Source organism: Emydura macquarii, unplaced genomic scaffold (genome assembly GCF_026122565.2).
Source record: "Emydura macquarii macquarii isolate MOO-44397 ecotype Brisbane River unplaced genomic scaffold, CSIRO-AGI_Emac_v2 contig_1230, whole genome shotgun sequence".
In the NCBI taxonomy this organism is placed as follows: domain Eukaryota; kingdom Metazoa; phylum Chordata; order Testudines; family Chelidae; genus Emydura; species Emydura macquarii.
Genome location: NW_027131367.1, coordinates 13216707 through 13238995, shown reverse-complemented (window position 1 = coordinate 13238995; position 22289 = coordinate 13216707). Strand labels below are relative to the sequence as shown.

The following is a 22289-nucleotide window of genomic DNA, read 5'->3' as shown; positions in this document are numbered from 1 at the left end:
AGCACGGTGGGGTTGCGGCTCCAACTGAACCGTGGGCTCTGAAGCTTAGGGAGGTGGCAGGCTTCACAGCCAGGGCTGCAGCTTCAAAGTGCTGTCTACACAGCTAGCGTGAGCAAGAACCCCACCCCCCAAGCCAAGGCTGTGGAACCAGGAGGGGAGCTTGGTCCCACTAGATCTAAAATGCTGTGTAGATGTAGCCCAAAGGACCAGAGGGCCTGTGCCAGCCAGCCCTGTTCTGAGGCAGAGCCCCTTTAAGATCAGGTGTTTGGGCCTGGAGAGAGGCTTATCAGATCCAGCTGGGAAGGGTCAGGTGATTGCCTAATGAGCACTTGATTCCTAGGAAGGCTGAAAGAGCTCAGGTTGGAGGGCAGCTTCAGGAAGCAGGTGGGTGTCAGGAGGGCTGGGGGAAAAAAAGTGACCAGGAGGTGTCTGTGTTGGGGGAAGGTAGTGGGGGGGCTATTGTTGGAACTGTATCATTTTGGAGCTAGCTGAAGATTGTTGGTGCAGTTAGTAACCAGTGCCCTGAAGCAAGGGGCTTGAACAGACTTGGGTCATGCTGCTAATTCTTCCTGGGCTGTGGGGGACAGGCCAGCAGCCTACAATGACCCAGTTAGTCCTGGACCTCTGTGCCTCTTAGAGCATACGATAGGGGGTGGTGTTTATAAATGCATCGTAAGTGTCCGTGGCATGGTGCTCTACCAGCATGTTCCTTCCCTGCCCGGGAGAGCTTATGGCCTAAGGGACCTTCAGGCATCAATAGGAGTTTTAAAAGTGAGTTCAGTGGAAGTGGGAATGAGCCCTAATCCAGATGAGACCTGCACACTGGCTAGAGCATGGCAGAAACCAGAGAGAGAGGAAGGGTGGGGAGAGCAGATGTAGGGAGGGGAAGATTACAGGAGCAGGGAGGGCCTCGGTAAACAGCAAGAATTTCTCTGGTGTATGGGAGTGGCATGAGTGAAAGTGATGGAGGGAGCAGGATAGTGAGAGCCTTGAGCGGTGTGAGGAGGGGGCAGGAGAAGAGAGACAAGTGGAGTGAGATTACATGGAGACTTTAAGGGGAGGAGGAGGCATTTGTGGTAGGAGGCAGAAAACCCCTGAAGAGACTTGAGGGAAAGCTGGGCCAGAGCCATGGGAGGGACAGAAGATGGGGCTGTCTGATCATTAGGCACCATAATGAGACCTGCCAGGGCACCTGTGTCAGGGTTTTGGGGGTGGGGACCCAGACCCACCTTGAGCAGGTCACTGACTGGTTGACCTGCTGCCTTGGAGATACAGCAGGAATGTACCTGGCTTATGCAGCACTGAGTTTCCTGGCAGGTGTCCTTCATTACCCTCTCAATTAATGCTACCCACCACCACCTGGGAGCTTGCTGGAATGGCCCTTGCTCAGCAAACAGGAGTGTGGGAGGAACCCCAGGCCACAGCCAGCAGAACCAGTCCTCATTATCCCATGTTACAGCCCAGGGCTGTAAAATGAGATCTAGAAGAGGGACTGGGTTCCCCTCCAGGGGTGTTGGAACCACTTGTGGTAGTGGAGATGCTGAGAGCCATTGAACCAAATTGTAAACCCTGTATCTGATGGAAACCACTTCAAGCCAGAGACTGGGCAGCACCCCTAGTTCCAGTGCCTGTGTTCCCCTCTTATAAACTAAGCACTGTTTGGGCTGGGCTATGGCTGAAATAAAATCATCCCTTGGATTTAAACATTCTCTGCAGCATTCAATAGAGCAAATGAAAACCGCAAACCCCGAGCTGTCATTTGCCCCCTCCAGGCGGATGAGTCACGGGCTGGATGAGAATGAGATGGAGTTTCTTTCTCTCGTATCATGGGAGGCAGCTATAGGGAGCCCAGCAGTGTCACCCCGGGGGCATCTGGGCTCGCAGAGCGTGTGGGAGAAAATGAGCATGTGCTGGGGTGGCAGCATATCATCTAAGGCTCACAGCCCTTTAAGCATGTGGAGGGCTCAGAGTTGCTGAGGGATGAAGCAAAGATTCAACCTGCACTTTTCCACCCCTGGAAAATCTGCCATTGCATGTAAGAGAGAGCAGCCTTGATGGTGGACAGCAGCTGTAAGGACTCTTGAGGGGCTTGTTCAATAAGTGAAGCCCAATTATTGGACCTGGGGGCCTCAGGCAGGACAGTTGTCTTCACATTGAGGGGTTCAGACTGTCACTTAAGGCAGGTACTGAGGACCTGACCTGCAGATCTAGGTGCCCTTGGGGGGTATCTGGCCTTAAGTGCTCAAATTCAGTAACTGACACTCAGCCTGCAGATTACTGAATAACTGGGCAAATGTTTTAAAATGTCCCCCTGGCATCAGCAGCTGCAGGCCCTGCGCGGTCACACGCTGTTCCAGGACAGCTACACCCCTCTGGCTCACAATGCGCTATGCATTCTGCCTGCCCTGCTGCCGTCTGCTCACATCCCGTACTCATGTAGCAGGATCCACTACTCTGCCTGAGTTCTTTCATGCCATCACCCTGACTCTACTGTGAGAGACATACAGGAGACTTATCGCTGCGCGCTATATATCTATTTGGCTAGTCACTTCCAAGGTCAAAGTGCTTTGCAGACAGTGGGCCATGTTCTGCACAGGGTAGTAAGGTGTGGCAGAAAAAAGCCCCACAATGCAGTGAGAAAAGTGACATCACTGCATTCTTACCTTGGGCAAAAGCCCTCCCATGCAGTGGTGACTCTGTGGCATTGGGGAAAAGGGCAGAGGGTGGCCCCAAGGTGCAGCTGCACTCCATGGCATGGTCCTAGGGAGACTTGTACTAACTGTAACACCCATTCTGAATGCACCGAGAGTCCACCTGAGCTGGGGCTCCTGATGCAGCAATGCTGTTGTGGGGAACAGCAAGAACCAAGGGAACTGTGCAGGGCACCTAGGGCTCCACGTGGATCTCCTGCTCTCTTGAGCTATGTGGGTCTCAGGACATCTGGGTATTCAGTTAGCCAATCCTCACACCCATCCCTTGGGAGAACAATCCAAAGGAAACACTGAGATGATCCATGGAGTGGTTTCTCCCTTGTATGGAAACATCTGCCCTATTACTGGTCCTGTTCAATGCATATGGGAAATATGAGGCAGTACAAGCTGCCCAGCCATCCTTTGCTCTATATCTCTGTTGCATCTGACCCAGGCGGTGCTGTTGGCTGGCTCTCCGGAGGAGATAGGGTAATCTCTGAATTGAGGGAGCAGCTATTTTTTGTTGTTCAAGTTTGCAACTTTAGGTTCTTGTTGGAATTTCAACTGCTATATGTCCAGACAGCAGCACCCAGATGTGTTTTCATCCCTGTGCTTGACAAGAAGTTGCCGCCTTTCCTTCTGAATCTGAACCTCACTCACCACAATTGTCCATCCCTCTGTCTCCTCCAGGTGGGGTCATTGCAATATGCTCTGCATGCACTACATCTGGAGGCTGTTCAAACTTCAGCTGGTGCAGAAAGTGGCTGCTCAATTACTTATCAGAGCCTCCCACGAGGAGCATATTACACCTGTGCTCCTGAGTCTGCACTGGTTCCCAGCTCATTTCCAGATGCAGTTCAAGGCATTGGGATTTAATCTGTAAATTCCCAAATGGTTTGACTCCTATATTTTTAAGAAGCTGCTTTTGTCTCGGAGCTGAGATCAGATGGGACACTGGAGCGGCAAATCCCTGGCTATGTTCATCTGGATAGGGTATGCTCCGTGAAGGGCCTTCATCTCCAAAACTCACTCCCTCAATGCGGTCAGACCAAGCCCATGTGTGGTAACCTTCAGGCCACATAGCAATACCTCCTTCCCTAGACATTCTCTGGGGCTGTTGAGGAATGATGAGGATTTAGTTATGGCGGAGGAAGCTAGGAGTGCTTTGTTGCTGGTGGTGCGTAAGTTGACTGTGCGCCTGTAGGAAGCTAGAATTGTACATATGCCTAGAGCTTTGTATAGCACCAGTCTATACACCTGAGTAAATAAATGTGGCCCCTTATACAACTAACCCTCACAGCCCCCTGGGAAGCAGGGGACTATCTCCTGCCTCTTACAGAGAACTTGGCTCAGGGCTGGAGCCAGTGATGTTCCAGAGAGGCCTCTCCTCCCACCATTCCATCCCCAAACCAAGAGCAATGGCCCTGCCTGGGATAGAGCCATGCCCTGGGGAGGCTGTGAATTATCTCTGCCTGAGATGGTGTACTTTGGGGTTGACCTAAAAATCCTGCTGAGGAGGAATCTTTTAGTCTTTAGAATGTACAAGATAAGGTGGTACCAAGGGTCAGGAATGTTTAAAAATAGGGATATCCTTCATCCCACTCCCCAGCCCTCTTTTGCGTGGTGCAAGCTGCCCATGGAGCTTGGACTATCAGAATCTGCCCTAGTTTTCAGGGGGTGGGAAAGGGATCAGTATTTCGGGCCAGTGTCCTTAATCTGTCACTTTCACTGAGCAGTGCGCCACCTCCTAGCCTGCTTCTGGTTATGAGAAAACATTTTTATTTCAATGTGTTCAGATGAATTCCCCAGTCCCTTCCCACCACCCTTCTGCGGCATGCACACCCTTGGGACGCAGGGCTTCGCTCAGGCACGGCAAGGACAGGAGCCCCTTGTTAAAAGAGCAGCAGCAGCGCACCACAGATGAGGTGTTTCTGATGGACTCGCCACTAGACCCCACTGCTCCCTATTGCATTTAAACAGAACAAGAGGGAAAGGCAGGGCTTTGCCTGAACTGCAAAAAAAATTATGTTTCCGTCATGCTGTTTCATAACATACTTAAAAGGTTTTGAAAATCTATCCGTTCTCAGCCTTTGTCACTTTCTTAGAGGCTATTTCCTTCCACTAGGTGGAGATAAAACAGCTCAAACATTCAAAGCATTGCAATCCATGAGCAAATGGGAGATCAATGGAAAGTTTTGTTCTCCATAAAGGTATTTAGGTGCCTGAATCCCAGTTTTAGGCTCTACGGCAATTCACAAAATCCCTGCTTGGCTGGCATCTAATCTTACTTGGTGCCTAAATTTTCAGGGGGAAAGGCACTTTCATTTCTGTCTCTGAACATGTGCACTACGGCATGACTGCAGGCATTCAGACACTTATCTTTCTCACATCGAAGTTCCAGCGTAATCCACAAAGTGGGGGAAGATAGGTGTCCACCCCCCGCCCCCCTTGTCTGAGGGGCCCAATCCAGTAGAAGTGCTCTGAGCACACTTACTGAATAGGGCCCCATTCAAAATCCAGGAGGCAGCAGGGCCATCCACCCTATTGTTAGCTGAGAGGTTAGAACACTCTGCTAAGATGCAGAAAATCCAGCTTTAACCCCGCTCTCTGCCTGAAGGAGGAGAAAAGTTCTGAACGGGGGTCTCCCACTTCTCAGGAGAGTGCTGTACCCAACAAGCTATGGGGTATTCTGATGTGAGGACTCCTGTTGAAACTGTTCCTCTTTGGATAAATAATTAGTCATTAGAGCAGGGGAACTTGACACTGGGTCTCCCACGTTCTGGATGGGATGCCCTAACTACCAGGCTATGGAGTTGCTCTCATACTTTCTGGCCCACTGACTACATAAGTATGTGTTCACAGGGGAACAGCTGCAGCAGGAGAAGTTGAGGGAGGCTCCCTAACAGGATTTCCTATAGCCTGGTGGTTAGGCCACTGTCTTTGGAGGTGGGAGACCCCTGTTCAAATCCTTTTTCCCCATCAGGAGGGAGTATTGACATGGGGTCTCCCACCTCCTGGATGAGAGTACTCTAAGCCTGGGGCTAATAGTTAGAAGGTGGCTGCTACCAATAGTCTCCACCAACACCATCTCCTTCTCTGGCCATTATTTGTGATGTCAGGCAGGCACCTAATTCATTCTCTGAAGAAACAACTTAGGTGCCTAAGCTGCCTGAGGCTAGGAGAGGGGTTCCCAGCTGTGGCTCACAAGCAGATAAGTGTCCGACTCCGTGAGAGAGCTGGGGCTGAGAAGAAACCCCTCTTGTAGGCACCTCCCACTGGGTAGTTTAGGCAGCTCCCCACCCTACGTGCTGGCTCTCATGGATTGCATCTTAGGTGCCCATCTCTCCCCAAGAAGTGTGTGGGGAGCCTAGCCCCCTAACTCAGGCTTTATTGATCCCCTTATTATTCCAGTGCTTTTCTTGGCACCTGAAAGTTAGGTGTTGTGATGCCTATGTCCCTTTGTGGATCTGAGCCTTAGTTTTTAAAGCCCTCTCTTGCTCTCAGGTGGGGCTAATGATGCCAGCTGGGGATGCTCTAAGTCCAGCAGGATCTATTGCCCTTGGTCGGCAGGACTGAATTTTTTTTTCTGACAACAAAGAAAAAATTTTATTTTGACTATTAGAAAAAAAAAATGAAGGGTTAGTCTCAGGAGTGGATAAAGGAATACATAGCTGCTGAGACTGATGAAGCAGCAGAGATGAAGTGAGGCCTTCAATCAACCCCCAAAAATGTAGGCTCTGGGGACATGGCAAAGGAAGCAGCATAGCCTCAGGAAAGGGGAAATCTCTGTTCAGTCCTGTGTTGGCATTCCAAAGGGCTGCTGCTTTTTCAGACGTCCACTGAGTGACCTACAGGTGACAGGCAGAGTGAGTCAATGATTAGTGGATGAGTTAGATTAAAGGGCTGGTTTAAATATGCTGACTGGAGAATGAATTCTACTCTTGTTTTATAGTATTTTTTAATGTCCTGGTGGAGGGCTGTATGCATATAATACATTCTGGGTGACATTGGAACGACTCATCTGTGTCTCATAGGCCTTCCACTGCTGATGGAGGTTCTCCATTAGTTTACATGGCAGAGGGCTTTGCTCTTGGAGAAAGAAGACGAGTTCTAACCTCTTCAAGTGCTGAGCAGTTGCTGTGTGCAGCACAGCACAGCAACACCCACGAGGGGGTAGAGAGAGAACAGATCTGTTACAATACGAACTGTGTGGTTAGTGTATTTTCTGTACACGAAGCCAAAATATATTGCCTCAAATAGCAAATTCTCTTTTCTTCTGCCTCCCTCCGTGAAAGGTGCTCTCAAATGACTCCTTGTTAAAAAGAATACTATTCCAGTATAATAAATCCATATCAATCTCTTGCAACAGGAAAGGTATACTACTTGCCTCTAGACGGCAATATTGTCCCAACTAGACAGAGCTCTTTCAAGCAAAAAGGAAAATCCTTGATGGAATCTGAGCAGTTTATGTCCCATGTACATAGAACTCACCGAGGGCTGGATTTTCAAAGGTGTTAAGGACCCACTGTTCTAGCTGAAGTCAATGGGAGCTGCAGGTGCTCAGCACCTTTGAAAATCAGACCCTGAGAAAGTGAGGACTTGGATTAGGGTGAGCTTTTAGCTGGGCCCTGAATGTTCCTTCTCCCAAAGTCACCCCAGAAATGCAGCAGAGTTCATTCAGTTCTGATCCACTACCCAGATTCACTCCTAGGAAAAGAATACACAAAGGATTTTAGAACCCACTCCAGTGCAGTAGAGGGGATGAAAATTGCCTCACCCACCTTGTCTCTCTAATATCCTGGGACCCACATGGCTACAACAACACCGCATACAGAGTAGGAGAGAAAGCTGAGGCACAGAGAAAGAGTTGCCCAAGACCATACAGCAGCTCAACCCAGGCTGTGAGATTACCAGCCTGGTGACCAAATCACTAGACCATACTGCTTAGTGTTCAGGCTGGCAGAAAAGGCTGCCCTTCCTGCCCAGCTCCATACAGGCGCTCTGTCCCACTTCCCCAGCCCCATGGGATAGCTCTGGACAGCACACAGGTCTCTTAATTGCAATGGAATATTTAGCTTTGAGAGAGTATTTTATGTATGTTTTTTTTTCTTTTATTGATAATCATCCCCTTGGAACCTAGACTGCGGATGCCATGAAAATAAATCCGACATCCTGATCCTCCGTCTGTAATGCTACAAAGCGCCAATGACAGAGTCTGATGTTCTGGGACACCAACAGTTCTTCCTTACTAAATGATCAGAAAGGAGAAATATTAGCTCTCCAAGGTCAGGACTGCTGTCTTGTAATCCCAGCCATGTCACAAGCATTGCTGTGTGCCTTCAGGCAAGTAACTTTAAGACAAAATTTTCAAAGTTAGTTACATAAAGTAAAGAACCCAAATACGTGGCTTAATGTTCAAAGCTGTCATTGGGAATTGCAGTGGCTTGGTCATAGCTGAAAATCAGGCCTAATACTTAATTGGCACCCTAGTTTAATAATGTTGGCCTTGACTTCTGTGCCTTAGAACTCATCTTCACACAAAAGTTGTACTGTTTTAACTATACCAGTATAGTTCAAATAGCACAACTCTCTCTGCTGGGGAGACAGTATTCCGGTGTAAAGGTACTTATCCAGTGTAGTTTATTCTTGTATGGGAATGGAAATAAACTGTACTACTATAAAGTGCCGTTATACTCGCATAACTGCATCTGCACTAGGGATTGTATCAGTATAATTTACTGATAGAAAATCACATCCCTATAGGAAGTAGGTGACACTGGTACAAAAACTGTGTGTAGACCAGCCCTTAGTTTCTGATCTACAAAGTGGGTTTATCTGCTTCCCAGGGTGTTGTGAAGCTTAATTAAGATCCTTAAAAGGACAAAGGTACTACATAAATTTGAGGGATTAGTAAATGTCAGTGCGCTTTACAAGCTCTGACACAAAATCACATAACGAATAACAAGACCTTTAACTTCATGTCGCTTCCTAGCAAGATTACTTATAGCTCTGCGCTTCAAAACAGCAGCTGTAAAATGTTGACATTTCCAATCAAATGTGCATAATAATCTTTTTATTCAGAACTGCAAAGACAGTATTTTAGAGCTCCAGCTCTTCCTTCTCACCCAGCCCTGCCATTTTCCTCATTATTCATGTTGCTCAATAAACCCTACTTTGGTGTAATTTCTTAGGGGCTGATCTGGAGAAGTGCTGAGTGCTTATGACTCCCACAGAAGCCAACAGGAGTGGTGGGTTGGGCCCTTCGTGAATTAAACCAAAGTATGTGTTTTTAATCTGATTAGCTGTTGATAATCCAGAGGTATCATGAAAACTGCCCAGCTTTATTAGCCAACCTTCTGTTCTAAGAAACCCTCCTGACCAGGGCATCCGACTGACTGCAGTTCTGCCCCACTTCCATTAGGAAGCTGCCTTAAGTAACTAATTTTAGATGGTTGCTTATTTTTGATGGTTCACTGTAGTAAGATTATATATGACTAACTATTACGTGTTCACTGCCAGAGGGGCACAGGATGTTTACAGACAGGGAAGAAGGCAAGGTCTTTGCCCCGAAGACCAAACGGTCTAAAGCCCCAATCCTGCAAGGAGCCCTGCGTCTGTGTGGAATCTCACTGAAGTCCCTTCTGTGCTGCATCCACATGCACAGAGCTTGTTATGGGTTGGAGACCGTGGAACCTGAGCTATGCAGGGGTTTTCCTGCAGTAAAGGAACATCTCAGAGGCTGTGGACCTCTCAGAGACTACTGGGGGAAGGAGGATAAAGCATTACTTATACACAGAAGGCCTGACAGCTCCAGGGGCGATTATAGGGTTTGAAACCAGGGATGCCAGCGTTATAGACTGGTGAACACAAAAAGGCAGTAAAACAATTGATTCAAGCGCATGACTAGCGCTTAACAAATCTAAAATAAAAATGAGCTGCTCCAGCAAACCCAGTGGTAAAGAATCCTGTGCTCCCCGGGAGCAGCAGGAGTTCCAGGGAGCTGAGATCTCACACAGGGGAGTCTACCAGCAGGGACTAATAGGTGGCAGCACTTAGGTTGCATTTTTTTTTAAGTGTATAAACTGAATCTAAAACCTGAGTTGGGAGTTGAAAGGAAAGAGGGGAACCGGTTTGAAGAAGCTCTTCTCATTTCCAGCCGTGTGGTTCTCCCTTTTCCCCATCCATCGGTACACGGACAGCCTGTGCTCTGCTCCTTGAGGCGACAAGGTGGGACTCCTCTCAGTCTTCCCAGACTCTGGCTGGGGCGTGGGGTGGAAGACTCCCTCCCCAGGCGCGCCCCGCACACCTGTGCACATGCTTCCTGCTGCACTAGGCTCTCAGGTAGCACTCTCCACGCCCCTTCCCTGGTCCAAATCTGAAACCGCATCACCCTGAGTGACAGCAGCCCTGGCCCTGCCCAGCTCGTGCAGCCCCCTTTGCTTTTCCAATCAGGAGGGAAGGACAGGAGGCTGGGAGGGAGGGATTTCCTGCAGGGAGACGGACCGATCGGGAAGGGGGGAGGTGGCTCGGGAGAGAGACTTCTCTGAGTTCCTAGGCGCCCTGTGAAACTGACTAGACGGGTCAATTCCAGCAGGGTCGGCGGTGCCCGTGGGAATCTCTAGCAGGCTACGCAGGGCTCTGGGGACCAAAGGGCATATGGTTGCAGCTCTGCTCTCTCGGCAGTCCCAGCGCCTGTAGACTTTCTCTCCTCCTTCCCCCAAGTCCGGGGCTGTAAGACATCAAAGGCATTTTTGTGTGGAAGTGCAGATCTGCTCTTGGCTTTTATTACACCAATTCTGGCGGGGGAGGGGAGCCCGTTCCCCAGCCAGGGACAGACGTGGTTGAGAAAGAATTGGATTTGCAACTTTGCCTGTTGGAAACACAGGGAAGTTCCTGATGAGGTGAGTTATGGACAAGAAAGAGCCGGGGGGGGAGAAATCGGTGAGTGGTGGTTGCTGCCCGCAGAGAATGACTTTCCCTTATGCTCCTTGCTGGGTCACTGTGATTGTGCAGTAGCTTTCAGATTCTTTTCATGACCTCAGCTCCCGCCCAGCTCCGCTCAGCCTTTTGATCTGAAAATATTGGTTTAAACCCGAGCAAAAGAAGGAGTTCAAAGATCCTCTTTGTCACAGCTGCCGAGTATCGTTCTGCGCCAGGTTAATTTTTCTTTACTCTTATAGTTAAGTCTTTGAAGAGAACTGCTCCAGGCTGCCTTCTCCCCCTCCCCTTTTCCCTTTAAGATGGGACTGTTCCTCCCCCTCCTCCCTTTGTAAGTCCCCCATTTGTCTTTTGTTGCAACTTATTCCTTGTGTGGTCTTGGGCAAGTGCCTTGAGCATCCAGCCGCGACTTCCCCATTTGTGATCGGGGGGGGGGGGGGGGAGTGATGATGTTTCCCTGTTAGCGGGGACGGCTCTGGATGGGGACTAGATCCCCCTCGGTCTGCATCGTGCTTGGTAGAGGAACTGCCTCAACGCTAAGTGTTTGCTGTTGTGATTGTAGGGTGTTTCCATCAGAGTAACACTTGCATCAGGTTTTCCCCTTCTGAAGGCAGCAGATGTAGATAACGTCCCAGCCTGCCCTTTAGGGTTGGGATTTTTTGTTTGGTTGTTTTAAAATTGCAATTCAGCAACTCTACCCTTCCTCTTACATAATTCTACTGTTCCCCCCTCTGAGTTGTTGGATGAAGGAATATTTCAGATTCCTCCCTTCTCCAGGTGAATTCCTGGGTTGAAAGATTAGCTCTCTCAGGTAGGGGGAGGGTTGTTTGCTATCACTGTATACAGCAAGTCACATTCCAGACTATTGCCAGTAAACACGGAGGCAGAAATGTGCCTAGCTCAGGACTACATCTGATACTGCTGCACTCTTGTGTAGCTTGAGAGGTGTAGATTGTTAACCCTTGCTTACAAAAAGCCTATTAGTGGTCTTGGCGGAGATGGGAGGAGTAGCTGGCATTCAGATTCTATGAGCCTGCTTTCTAGGGTACATTGACTTTAAAAAAAATGATCTTCAGTATAAAAAAGCAAGTGCCAGTTTGTTCGGATGATACCAAAGTGAAGTTGGATAAAATGTGCTAAAGTCGAATGAAACAAAGCAGCTTTAAGCTGCTGCAATAACTGAGTTTCCAGGAGATGTTCTATTAACCGAATTCATGTTTGCTTATGGCAAGGAGCAATGAGGATGGAGCCATTAGACTTAAGCCAACTGGCTGCAACTTGATGATAATGTAACGATAGAAAGTAACCCCTAAAGTAGCCTGACCTGGCGGCGGTGAGTGGGGAAGTGACTGCCTTCTGAGCTGATGTCAGCTTCCCCACTTCTGATGTGCAAGTTCACAGCAATCTAGCTATCCAGGGCTTAATTGGCCAACATAAACCCAAGGCCTGCAACCACATGTAGGCTACTGCATGGGAAAATCCCAAGCCTTGACATAAAGTCTGAGCATTCCTGCGAATCCAACCCCTTCGTCACAGAAGATGAGTTGGCTTCTAACTTGTAGGAAAGGGTGCTGCGTAAGCAGGAAGGAGTCTAACCCCGCTGCCAAGGCGAACAGCCACAGATGCCACTAGGCTTGGGCTTAGCTGGCAACCCCACCAGCAAACCAGTTCTCAATTTTTGACAGTCTGTCCAGGTTGAAAAGATCTGCTTGTGTTTGCAAGAGGTGGACATCAGCTGTATAGGACCATCACCGGTTGAGTCAGCATCTCAACCCCTGCTGGATGTGCAGAAGTCCTCAATGCCCTTCTATGCCCATTCAACAGCCATTGGTCTGCATGTGCCTCTCCAAACCGTGCAAACAGCTCAGACCAAGATGCCACGTCTGCTGGGAAGAGCTGCCTTGTCACAGCCAAGTCTCATTTCACTCATATGAGCAGTCCAAACCCCTTGTCCACAACAAAACAGTTGCCCTTCAGGACAACTTCAGGAGAGTTGTCGCTAAAGCTTATAAATCGAGAGCATCGGCTGGTCCCATCCCACACCCTGATCCACGTTAGTTACACTGGGTCCCAAGGGAAGCCCAATGGCAGGGGTATTTGGCAGTGGTAGTGGGGGGAGAGCAAGGAGAAGCTCAGTTCTGCCTGGTATCACCTTTTTAGACAGCACCCTGCCAGTCAGAAGCCAATCACAGTATTAGTTAGTAGTGCCAAGGCTGATCAATAGTGCCCTCCCCCCAACACGGAAGGGTTGTCATTGCCTGGCGGGTGCCACCGTGCCACCCCGGGGTGTGGCTACCCTCTCACCCCACCCTGCCGTGAATGGTGGGTGTCCTTATCAGGCAATGATCTTAGCTTTCTTGGTTTGTCCTCTTTTCTTTGCAGTATTTTTCCAAGAGTCAGACTCGGTGCTAATGTGTGAAGGTGCAAGAGGCCAGATTTGTCTCTCCCCACCCTACCGTGTAAACGTTCAAACCCTACCATGTCCAATGAGCATCTGAAAGAGCAAATAGCTTTGCCAGTGATCCCATAGGCATGGCAAGCCTGGAATCTGTCCTGTTGATTGCCAAGAGACAGGTGCGATGGGCCCAGAGCACCTGAATCACTGCTGTGACCTCTGTTCTCCAGTATTTTGACAAAGATCATTGTGATAGCATCTCTCTCTTCTCAGAACAGCGACCTCAATCACTCATAGGAAAGAGAATTGTATTAATTTAGATGAAATATATGGGCTAAAGGTGTTAACATAACCTAGTCACAGTGTTAAACAAGGTTTCAGGTTTGGTACACCGAGACCTCAGCCTGCTTAGTACCATGGCCAACGCACCATTACAAATCCTTTTATCTTTTTTAAAAGGCCAAAAAAGAAGGAAAAACAGTTAAAATATTTGAAAGGTAAAGTATTAAGTAAGGCTTTCACTTTAACAACATCCCTTGTTCCCTTTCGCTGGAGAGAGTTTTTAGGAAAACCCCTTTTGTCTGACAGTTTCTTCGATGGTATCAAAGATGGTAATAACCGTCTTTTTAGGGAACACAAAAGTTAGTTGAGATGAGCTGGAGCTGTTGCTGCTTCTGCTGCCATTATAGTCAGATTCATTTAATCTCAGATGGTGCTTGGGATTAGCTGGAGCTGGTAGGAATGATGATGTCATTTGGGTCCCTCTCTCTGGCCTGGTCTGGTTAGGACATCTCAAGACCAGGATGACAAAGGCGTGGGGTTCCAGGAAACAGTGGGGGTGGCAGACATGATGGTGAAGCCTGCTCCAATAGCCTCTGGATTCTTTCTTCTGTTCACCTTTATTCTCCCCCCAAAGTCTCTTCCTTTAAGGACCCACAATGAGAGTGATGGATTGAATAGCCCATCCCCACATTACTTTGTCCATCACTTAGGCCTAAACACCAATTTTGGTTCATTAATTTCCGGTTTCCCCATCTTATGTTTTTACCAAACATGATTTCAACATAGTCCTCAGGTTATATTAACTTGGCCATTTTTGTTTGAACTTAGTTTGTTTTTCTGTCTGGTTATTTTGCACCTGTTTATAACATTCCTTACTGACAACAACTTGACCTACTTTTCATCACCATTTGTTATGAGAGGCTATTATAATATCATACAAACGTTCATATAATTTTTACAGTTGATTTTAGAATTATGGGAAATTTGTAGTCCCAGTTACGACAACAGAACCCAACATTATAAACAACCAAGGATGCCTCTCAGGAGCTTTAAGAAAGGGAGATCTAGGAGGTTCCGTGGCTCAAGTGACTGGTAACAGAAAATGGAGCCTTGTAGCCTTAGGTTGCTGGTTCTAATCTGGCCCAGATAGGTGCTAATGAAGAATTGTTGCTATGTGACAGCAGGTTGGCAGCTTGTGTCAATCTTTCTTATTTTCTCTCTCTCTCTCTCACACACACATACGCTCTTTCTCCCAAGATTTCATGATGGGGTGAGGAGAAAGTTGCCGGATACATGGGAGAAGGCTGGAAAAGTACAGAATGCAATTTTTAAAACGTCATTTAGGATAAATCTGAGTTTAGAGATTGGGAGTGGGGAGGCTTTAGGGGGTAAGAATGAGTGTGGTAGGGCCCCATCCTGTAAGGCATTAAGGGAGGAACCCCAGTTTGCGAAAGGATGCCCTATGCCGCTGAGATGGAGATAGACACAGGCAGCCAGCAGGGAATTGGCTTGCTGGGAACTGAATTCAATTTTGATTCTCCTCTCTCCTCTGAGTACAGTCACTCTGCCAGCTTGTGCTCAGCTCATTGCCTGAGAATGCTCGTGCGCTAATAACCTTCTTAATAGGTATCTTTTACATTCCAGTGCACTGGAGCTTCCTAGTTAATTCTGAGGACAGTATCTATGTTTGCAAGGCGTAAGAAGGGAGGAAATGTTCAGCCAGGCCAATGGGGCTTAACTAGGACTAACAGGCTGAAAAGCAGTCCTCCTAAATATCCCCTATTGTTAATAGCTTTCCAGGGAAAGGGCTGGAAGTATATCACTGGGATACTTTGAAACTGTGCTAAGAGAGAAAGCAGCAATAGTGAATATAGCATAGAGTACAACCCTGGACTGGCTGGTGGAGTGACTCTCAGTGAGGCGCTCTGATACCATGGCGATGGCCATATCTGTATCTAGAAGACGCTGAAGTCCATCACTGTCTCCAAGAGGATTGTTACACTTTGCACTTCCATCACACCTTTCATCTGAGGGTCTGGAGCACTAATTGCAGCTCCCATCACCCCTAAGAGAGTGGATTATTAAAGCCGCATAGAAATGTGTGCAGCAAGGCACAGAGAGGTTAAGTGACTTGCCCAAGGTCATGCATCAAAATGGTTACAGAACCAAGAGAAGAATCCAAAGAAGTCCAGACTCCCAGTCCCTAGACGATGCTCCTGCTGGAGTCTGTCTCCCGCACGGTCAGGGCTGTGCTGGGTGTGGGAAGAGGGACAGCACTCAAGTAATGTCTTATAGAGACAGACACTTCTCAGGCACTGGGGGAGCATGCTCACTGGAGGCTCGTGATCCACCTTTAGAAAGGGTATAGCGTATCCAGACAATTGCTGGTGTGCAAGGGGGACATGGCCATGCCCACGTTTTTGCCCCCCCTCTGCTGGCCCCATTGCTTCCTGCCTGCAAGTGTGTCAGGACAGGGCACCCATACCAGGGATCCAATCTTATCTCCCGTTTCTTATGCCCACCAGGCCAGCCCACAGCACCTATTGTTAGGAGGTTTCCAGTACATGGCCTCTTCCCCCTCCTCTCCTGTAGCCCTTTTAACACGTGGACATTTCAACTTCTGCCAGTACTAAATATAGTCAAACTATTTGTTCTTCGGCGTGGCCACAGAAGCAATCGCAATGGACTGTTTTCATGACGCTGATAAGTAAATAGCCTTTGAAACCTGACCCTGTTGTTCATGTTCACAGGTACCCGGAGCACCACAACATCCTCTCTCCTAGGGCTCTGTGACCAGGGTTCTGATCGCCACCCAGGGCAGGGAGTCTGCGGCGTGGCTGGCAGAGACGCCACTGAGAGGAATGCCAGCATGAGGGGGAGAACACGTACCAGAGAGAGAGAGAGGATCTATAACTTCCAGATGGAAAGGAGCACATAATCCCTTTGCGAAGAATTAGGGAATCATCAACACAGCTCACCCTGGTGCGAGGGAAGCAAAATATGACCCCTTGGTCTCTGGGAGCTTTACACAGGTTCAGTTAAGAGGCCAGACTCGTCTCAACACAAACTCTCCCGGCCCCCCTCCTCCGAACTGCCTGGCTTTGTTTTGTGGGGCCCTGTTGCTGCTGGGCGTCAGTCCCCAAGCACTGAACTATTTTTTGTTTAATTGATGGCATGTTCTTTAACCAGACCGCATCCCCATCTCGGTTCCCTTCAAGAGGAAAGTGACTCCTAGTTGCTTTTATCACCATTAACAGAGAGATCTCTTACAAAGCCTTTTTTTATGTCCCTTGGGATTTTAAAATCTTTTTCTTGCTGGGTTTTAGCTCTGTTCGAGAGCATTTTGTGGAGTTGCTACGTGTATGCCCATGCCTTTATGAATTGGCAGGATCTCAGGACCTCTTCCTTTCCCTCCCCTAACACTCCGACCTGTCCATGATGGGGCGAGAGCAGGAGCTGATCCAGGCTGTGAAGAATGGGGATGTACCTGGTGTGCAGAAACTGGTGGCCAAGGTCAAAGCGTCCAAGAGCAGTGAGTATATTTGCTTCTTAATGCAGCAGCAGGGAGCTAAAGGAACGTGGGCATTGCTACTTGCTGCATCTCTTGTCAGTTGCTGTGAATTCTGCTCGGAGGGCCTTGGTGTGTGAGTCCTTGGGACCAGGGTGTGTGAATCCTGGCATTCCTGCCCAGGAGTGGAGATTACTCTGCAGTCGGAAGCTGGGCATGTGAATCCAGATCTCACTGATAATGACCACTTTGTAAAAGATGGTTCTGGTAGCCTCTGTGCAGGAGCCCTGAAATGTGGGGGACAAAAGAGGGATGGGTGGCACAAAATCACCGAAGGAAAGAAAGCAACAGCACTCCCATGGGACATGCTGGAGCAGAGGATCCTTCAGTCATTGCCACTTACTACTGGTCAGATTTATCTTGTGAAAAATTACCATCCAAGCCAGTCAACTGGAACCAATTGTCAGGCCTTGAATTTCAGACTTTTAAGTCTGGTAATGTTTAACCCTTCAGTAGTGCCAGTCTCTTTCCTGTATACTCTTAAAGGTCAGCTGCAGAACTGAGGTCGGAATGAATTTAAGTCAGGTTCTGTGTGCTCACACTGACCAGACAGTGATAAAGGGGGTGACTACTGTCACTGTGGCAGAGATACTCAGGGGGACTGGTTATATGCATGCACTGCTGCTTTGTTGAGCAGGAGCCCAGAGGGCCAGCCAAGCAGCACTGAAGGGCTGAAAAAGTCCTAGATGAAATGTGGAGGTGGCAGTGGAAGGAGAGAGAGATGAGAGCTGGGGTTACTGTGTATAATAGAGACAAAGGAAAGCAAGATCACTGGGAAGGGGAGAGAATTACACATTCCTATCAGCACAACCCTCCTTGCAGGGGGGAAGGTCATGGAACTACATCCAGGAGATGGCAAGTGGTATTGGTAGGAAGCCCCATGGTAAGAGTTGTGGGTGGTACGTTGTGCAGTCACGCCTCTGATCGTGCACTGATTCTCCTAGAGATCATGTCCTCAGTGGACAAGTTCCTGGTTAAGAGCAGGAAAGAAACAAACCCCTGTGAGTTCTGGCTCCAGTGATCTATGGGGAGAGAAACTGGGAGTTCCTAGGGTTTGAGGACCTAGAGAAATAAACAAAAGAACAGGGTATCGATGAGAACCTTGTCAGCAGCCCCTGGCTCCGACACCCGCAAGCAGGATAGAAATTGGAATGAAATCGGGGAGAAAAGGAGGGTTTGAGCTTTATCATAAAGCTGGGGCTCCAGCGATAAAAGTTAAGATCTGTCACACTCTGAGCATACAGGGGCACCAGAGTGTTGGCTGAGAAGAAGGAAGACTGAACTATAGGGAACAGCTTATGTGAGTGTGGGAATCACCAGAAGAAGGTAGAGGCAGGAAAGGAGAACTAACTGGACTAATCACCTGAATGGGTAAGGAAGCAGTCAGGATGAAGAAGTAACATAGGGCAGTTTAAAGCGTGTGTGATAACTGAGCCACTGGGACCAATTCAAGGCTCGGAGTGTGTCTATTTGCAGGGGAAGTTCTGAATACGCTTTGTGGATTCCCCTTTGATTCCAATGGGTTGGTGGGGAGACGAGTGAAGAACCACACTCCAGATCTACAAAGCCAGCCTGCTAAAATGCTCTTTAAGGCTCATTTTAAAAGACTTCCCCTTTCTTCAACAAGAAGGGATGTGGGTTCAAGCTGGACTTTGGGTTCTGCTTGTCAGGGGAAGGAAAGTTACTGTAGGGAGAGTGGGTCCTGGTCCAGTTCCCCATAGACAGGTGTTCACATCATAAAAACGACCCCTATGAACCAGCACACTTAATGGTGCTCTTGGCACAGAAGCTAAGGGCCGAATGGGCCAGGGATAGCCAGCTAACCTTTTGCCCTTGGAGATGTCCATCCAGGGCAGGGTTGAGATGCATTGGTGGTGCAGCATAGAGGAAGCTTGCCCTCCTGCAGCCTGTGCTGTGCTCATGCTATGGATACAGGCATCCCGTTGCCAGGTCTGTCAGTCTGGCACTTCTCATGAATGCAAAGAATTCACGTGAAAAGCTTCATAGGAGAAGAAAAGTGTGTGTGTGGGGGGGGGGAGTGGGGAGAATAATTGAGACCGACTTGGAGAGAGACGGAGCAGCTCAGGGCTGTGTGCTCAGTGCTGGGACATCGAAGTTAGTGAGGCTGTGGATTATAAAAACAAGGAAAGGATAAACTCCTCTGGGTCAGACACTGCAGAGCTCTGAGTGGGAGGAGGTGGGGGTGTGTGTGGGGCCCAGGCTCTTAAAATCCACAGCGCTGGGCTTACGGAAACAAAACACTCCCTAGACAGCTGCAGCAAATGCAAATTGAAAAGCACTTTTCGAACCAGTACAAGGAACTAGCCTGGCCCCATCAGGAACATCACGCACAGGTCTGTTCACCTGCTTATCACAAGGTCAGGTGCCACACGACAATCTGCATGATACAGATTTGTCAGAGGCGGAGAGGTACTTGGTCGGCTCTTAGGAGGAGAAGGGAATAAGGATCTACAACTTTCTGAGAGAGGCTAGTGATGTAGACATGAGCTGATGTTAAGGAAGGGCTGAGAATAAGGACAACCCCAGTTTCTATCTCCAGATTAAATAACGTAAGGAAGAAAGTAGTGAAGCCGGAACTGGCACGGCTGGTGTGTGTGGCTTTAAGGGGGGGCCTGATGAGGTGTAGGATGAAATGGGGTAAGAGTGCCCCCATGCTAGGAGGGGAAGAAGTGAGGCTGGTCTCTTCACCTCCATCCAAGGGCTTAATCACCTGGTGACTCTGTCTCAATCAAGTGCAATTGGGGGGTATTCTCTCTTGCCTTGCTCTGACTTTGTCCCCTGCTTACAGCCCCCAGGGGGTGAAATCCAGCCAGATCTGGGGCCAGTCTCTCGTGTGGTGGAAGGATAGGTATGAAGTTTCCCCTGCCACATGACGTTCTGTCTCTCCACCAGAGGCGCTTTCTACTCCCGATCCCGTATGATTCATTCTCTATCTCTTTTTGTTAAGATGCCGCGTGAGCAGAATGTTAGCTGCGTTTGCTGCTCATTAAAGCGCCTTTCCATATGACAGGCCGAGATGCTGATTTTTAAAATCCCTCTAAGAGTCCTTCTGCTGTCTCCGTGGATTCGGAGCTGCGTCTCTGTGATTAGCCCTCAGGGATCTCCTGTGCCTAAAAAAAGTCACTGCACGTAACCAAGAACCGAGCGCTAGTCCCGGCAGCGGGAACTTCAGGGACACATCGTTAAATATTCAATGTGCATATTCTTAGGCAGAGCATGGCTTGGAAGATGTTGGTGCACAAATGGGTCACAGCACCTATTATTTCAAAGACCTGGGGGCACATGGTAAAATGTGGGGCTTGCCCATTGCTGTAGATACTTCTGCAAGCAGGGAGGGGATTCTCTCTCTCAAATCATATATGGCCCACGCCCTCCCTGGAGGTTCCTGGTCGACTCCACGAAGCTGCCGTTGAGGTTGCCACCTGGAGCAGTGGTCAAAGATGCCCTGTTTTAATTTCCTTCTGTCTCTCCCCCTCTCCTCCCCGCCAGTGTCTGAGCACTGCAGAGTTTAATTGAAATTGTTAAACGACCCGTCAGGGCTTTGGCCTTTCTCCCTAGTGATCAATCACTTTCCTGGCTGGACGCGCTCGTTAACAATGAGCCAGTTGGCTGAGCAGGGACAAGCGCAGTGGGGGAGGAGGGCTGTCGGCAAGATTAGATTCCTGGGGGAGGAGACTGGCAGAACAATTGGGGCTGTGGCCATTGTCCCTTGGAAAGGGTGAAGTCTCAAGCTCTGCCAGCCCCTTATGAGGGGAAGACAGAGTTTAATTCAGCTGGCCCACAAGAGGAGACCCCTGGATGGAATTTACCAGGGACTTTGCTTGCGTCAATAGAGCGTCGTTCAGCCTGAAGAATCCCAAAATGTCTAGCAAAGTTTGCGCGCTCACAGCCTGGCTGAAATGTAGCCACTTCTGGGGTGGAGGCAGTCAACTAGAATGCAACATGCTGCCCACTTGCATGGTGGAGGAGAATCTTTAGACAAAATGTGACAAATCCATACGTTTAGAGAAAGAGCTTTGATGTCCATGCAGAGATGGCAGGACCCCAGATTTTAAGGCAGAGTCCAAGAGAACGGGCTTTTCCTGCTTGCCAAGTTCCCAGGAGGTCTGTGAGGCTCATTTAATTCATGTGTGTAAAGTGCTCTGAGATCCTTGGCTGGAAGGGGCTACAGTAAGACAAAATGGTATTAACTTGGAACGATAAAGAGCTACGTCGTCCCTGCTGGGATTTGAACCTGATTCCATGCAGTCCAGATATTTTTCAACCCAACGCTGATCTCGCTCAGCCATCCACAAAGTGTCTAGAGTGGCTTTCTGAGCTCGCAGACCTTGTACATATCAAGTGTCCCTAATAAGTAGGCAGAAGACCTATATTTTAGAACATAAAAATGGCCATACTGAGTCAGACTAATGGTCCATCTAGCCCAGTATCCTGTCTTCCTACAGTGGCCAGAGCCAGGTGCTTCAAAGGGAATGAACAGAACAGGTAATCATCACGTGATCCATCCCCTGTTGCCCATTCCAAACATCTGGCAAACAGCAATCCCTGCCCATCCTGGCTAATAACCATTGATAGACTTATCCTCCATGAACTTACCTAGATCTTTTTTGAACCCCCTTATAGACTTGGCCTTCACAACATCCTCTGGCAAGGAGTTCCACAGGTTGACTGTGCATTGTGTGAAGAAATACTTCCTTTTGTTCGTTTTAAACCTGCTGCCTATTAATTTCATTTGATGACTCCTAGTTTTTCTGTTATGAGAAGGAGTAAATAACACTTCCTTATTTACTTTCTCCACATCAGTCATGATTTTATAGACCTCTATCATGTCCTCTCCTTAATTATCTCTTTTCCAAGCTGAAAACTCCCAGTCTTATTAATCTTTCCTCATATGGAAGCTTTTCTAACACGTAATCATTTTAGTTGCCCTTTTCTGTACCTTTTCCAATTCCAATATATCTTTTTTGAGATGGGTGACCAGATCTGCACACAATATTCAAGATGTGAGCATACCATGGATTTATAAAGAGGCAATACGATATTTTCTGTCTTATTCTCTGTCCTTTTCCTAATGATTCCCAACATTCTGTTAGCTTTTTTGACTCCTGCTTTTTTTTTTAAGCAGGATGTTTGCCATTGTTCTAATCTTGGGATTCTCAAACATTTCCATAATGTAGATTCTGTTCTAACAGATTACATTAGAATACCAGTAATCTCTCTAGGGCAAGGGCTGTCTTTGTTCTGTGTTTGCACAGCACCCAGTGCAGTGGGCTCCTGGTCCATGACTTGGGCTCCCACGGTAACACAAATAATTCAGAATGAGCTTGTTCAGTGGTCTCCTCCCCTCCCCATGGCCACTTCCTCTTCCATTCAGTCACATCAGATCCCTGTGGTA

At 48.4% G+C, this 22289-nt stretch overlaps 1 protein-coding gene and 1 long non-coding RNA gene across 7 annotated transcripts in view; one reads left to right on the top strand and one right to left on the bottom strand.

Moving 5' to 3' along the window:
- Positions 1 to 349: 349 nt before the first annotated feature.
- Positions 350 to 22289, top strand: part of CASKIN2 (CASK interacting protein 2) — an 82148-nt gene continuing 60208 nt past the window's right edge. For 4 of the 6 annotated variants that reach the window (XM_067547549.1, XM_067547551.1, XM_067547550.1 and 1 more), the window contains exons 1-2: positions 10217 to 10591; positions 16056 to 16837. In XM_067547549.1, coding sequence (XP_067403650.1) covers positions 16741 to 16837 — 97 coding nt within the window. In that variant the 5' untranslated portion in view covers positions 10217 to 10591; positions 16056 to 16740. Of the gene's footprint in view, positions 385 to 10216; positions 10592 to 10712; positions 10847 to 16055; positions 16838 to 22289 lie in introns of those variants that run through there. The other 2 variants (XM_067547546.1, XM_067547548.1) reach the window with 2 other exon arrangements.
- LOC137152880 (uncharacterized) lies at positions 6240 to 9868 on the bottom strand. Its single transcript, XR_010919638.1, has 2 exons — positions 9786 to 9868; positions 6240 to 6538 (listed from the first exon to the last, which is right to left on the bottom strand). It is a non-coding gene; the product is annotated as an uncharacterized lncRNA (long non-coding RNA).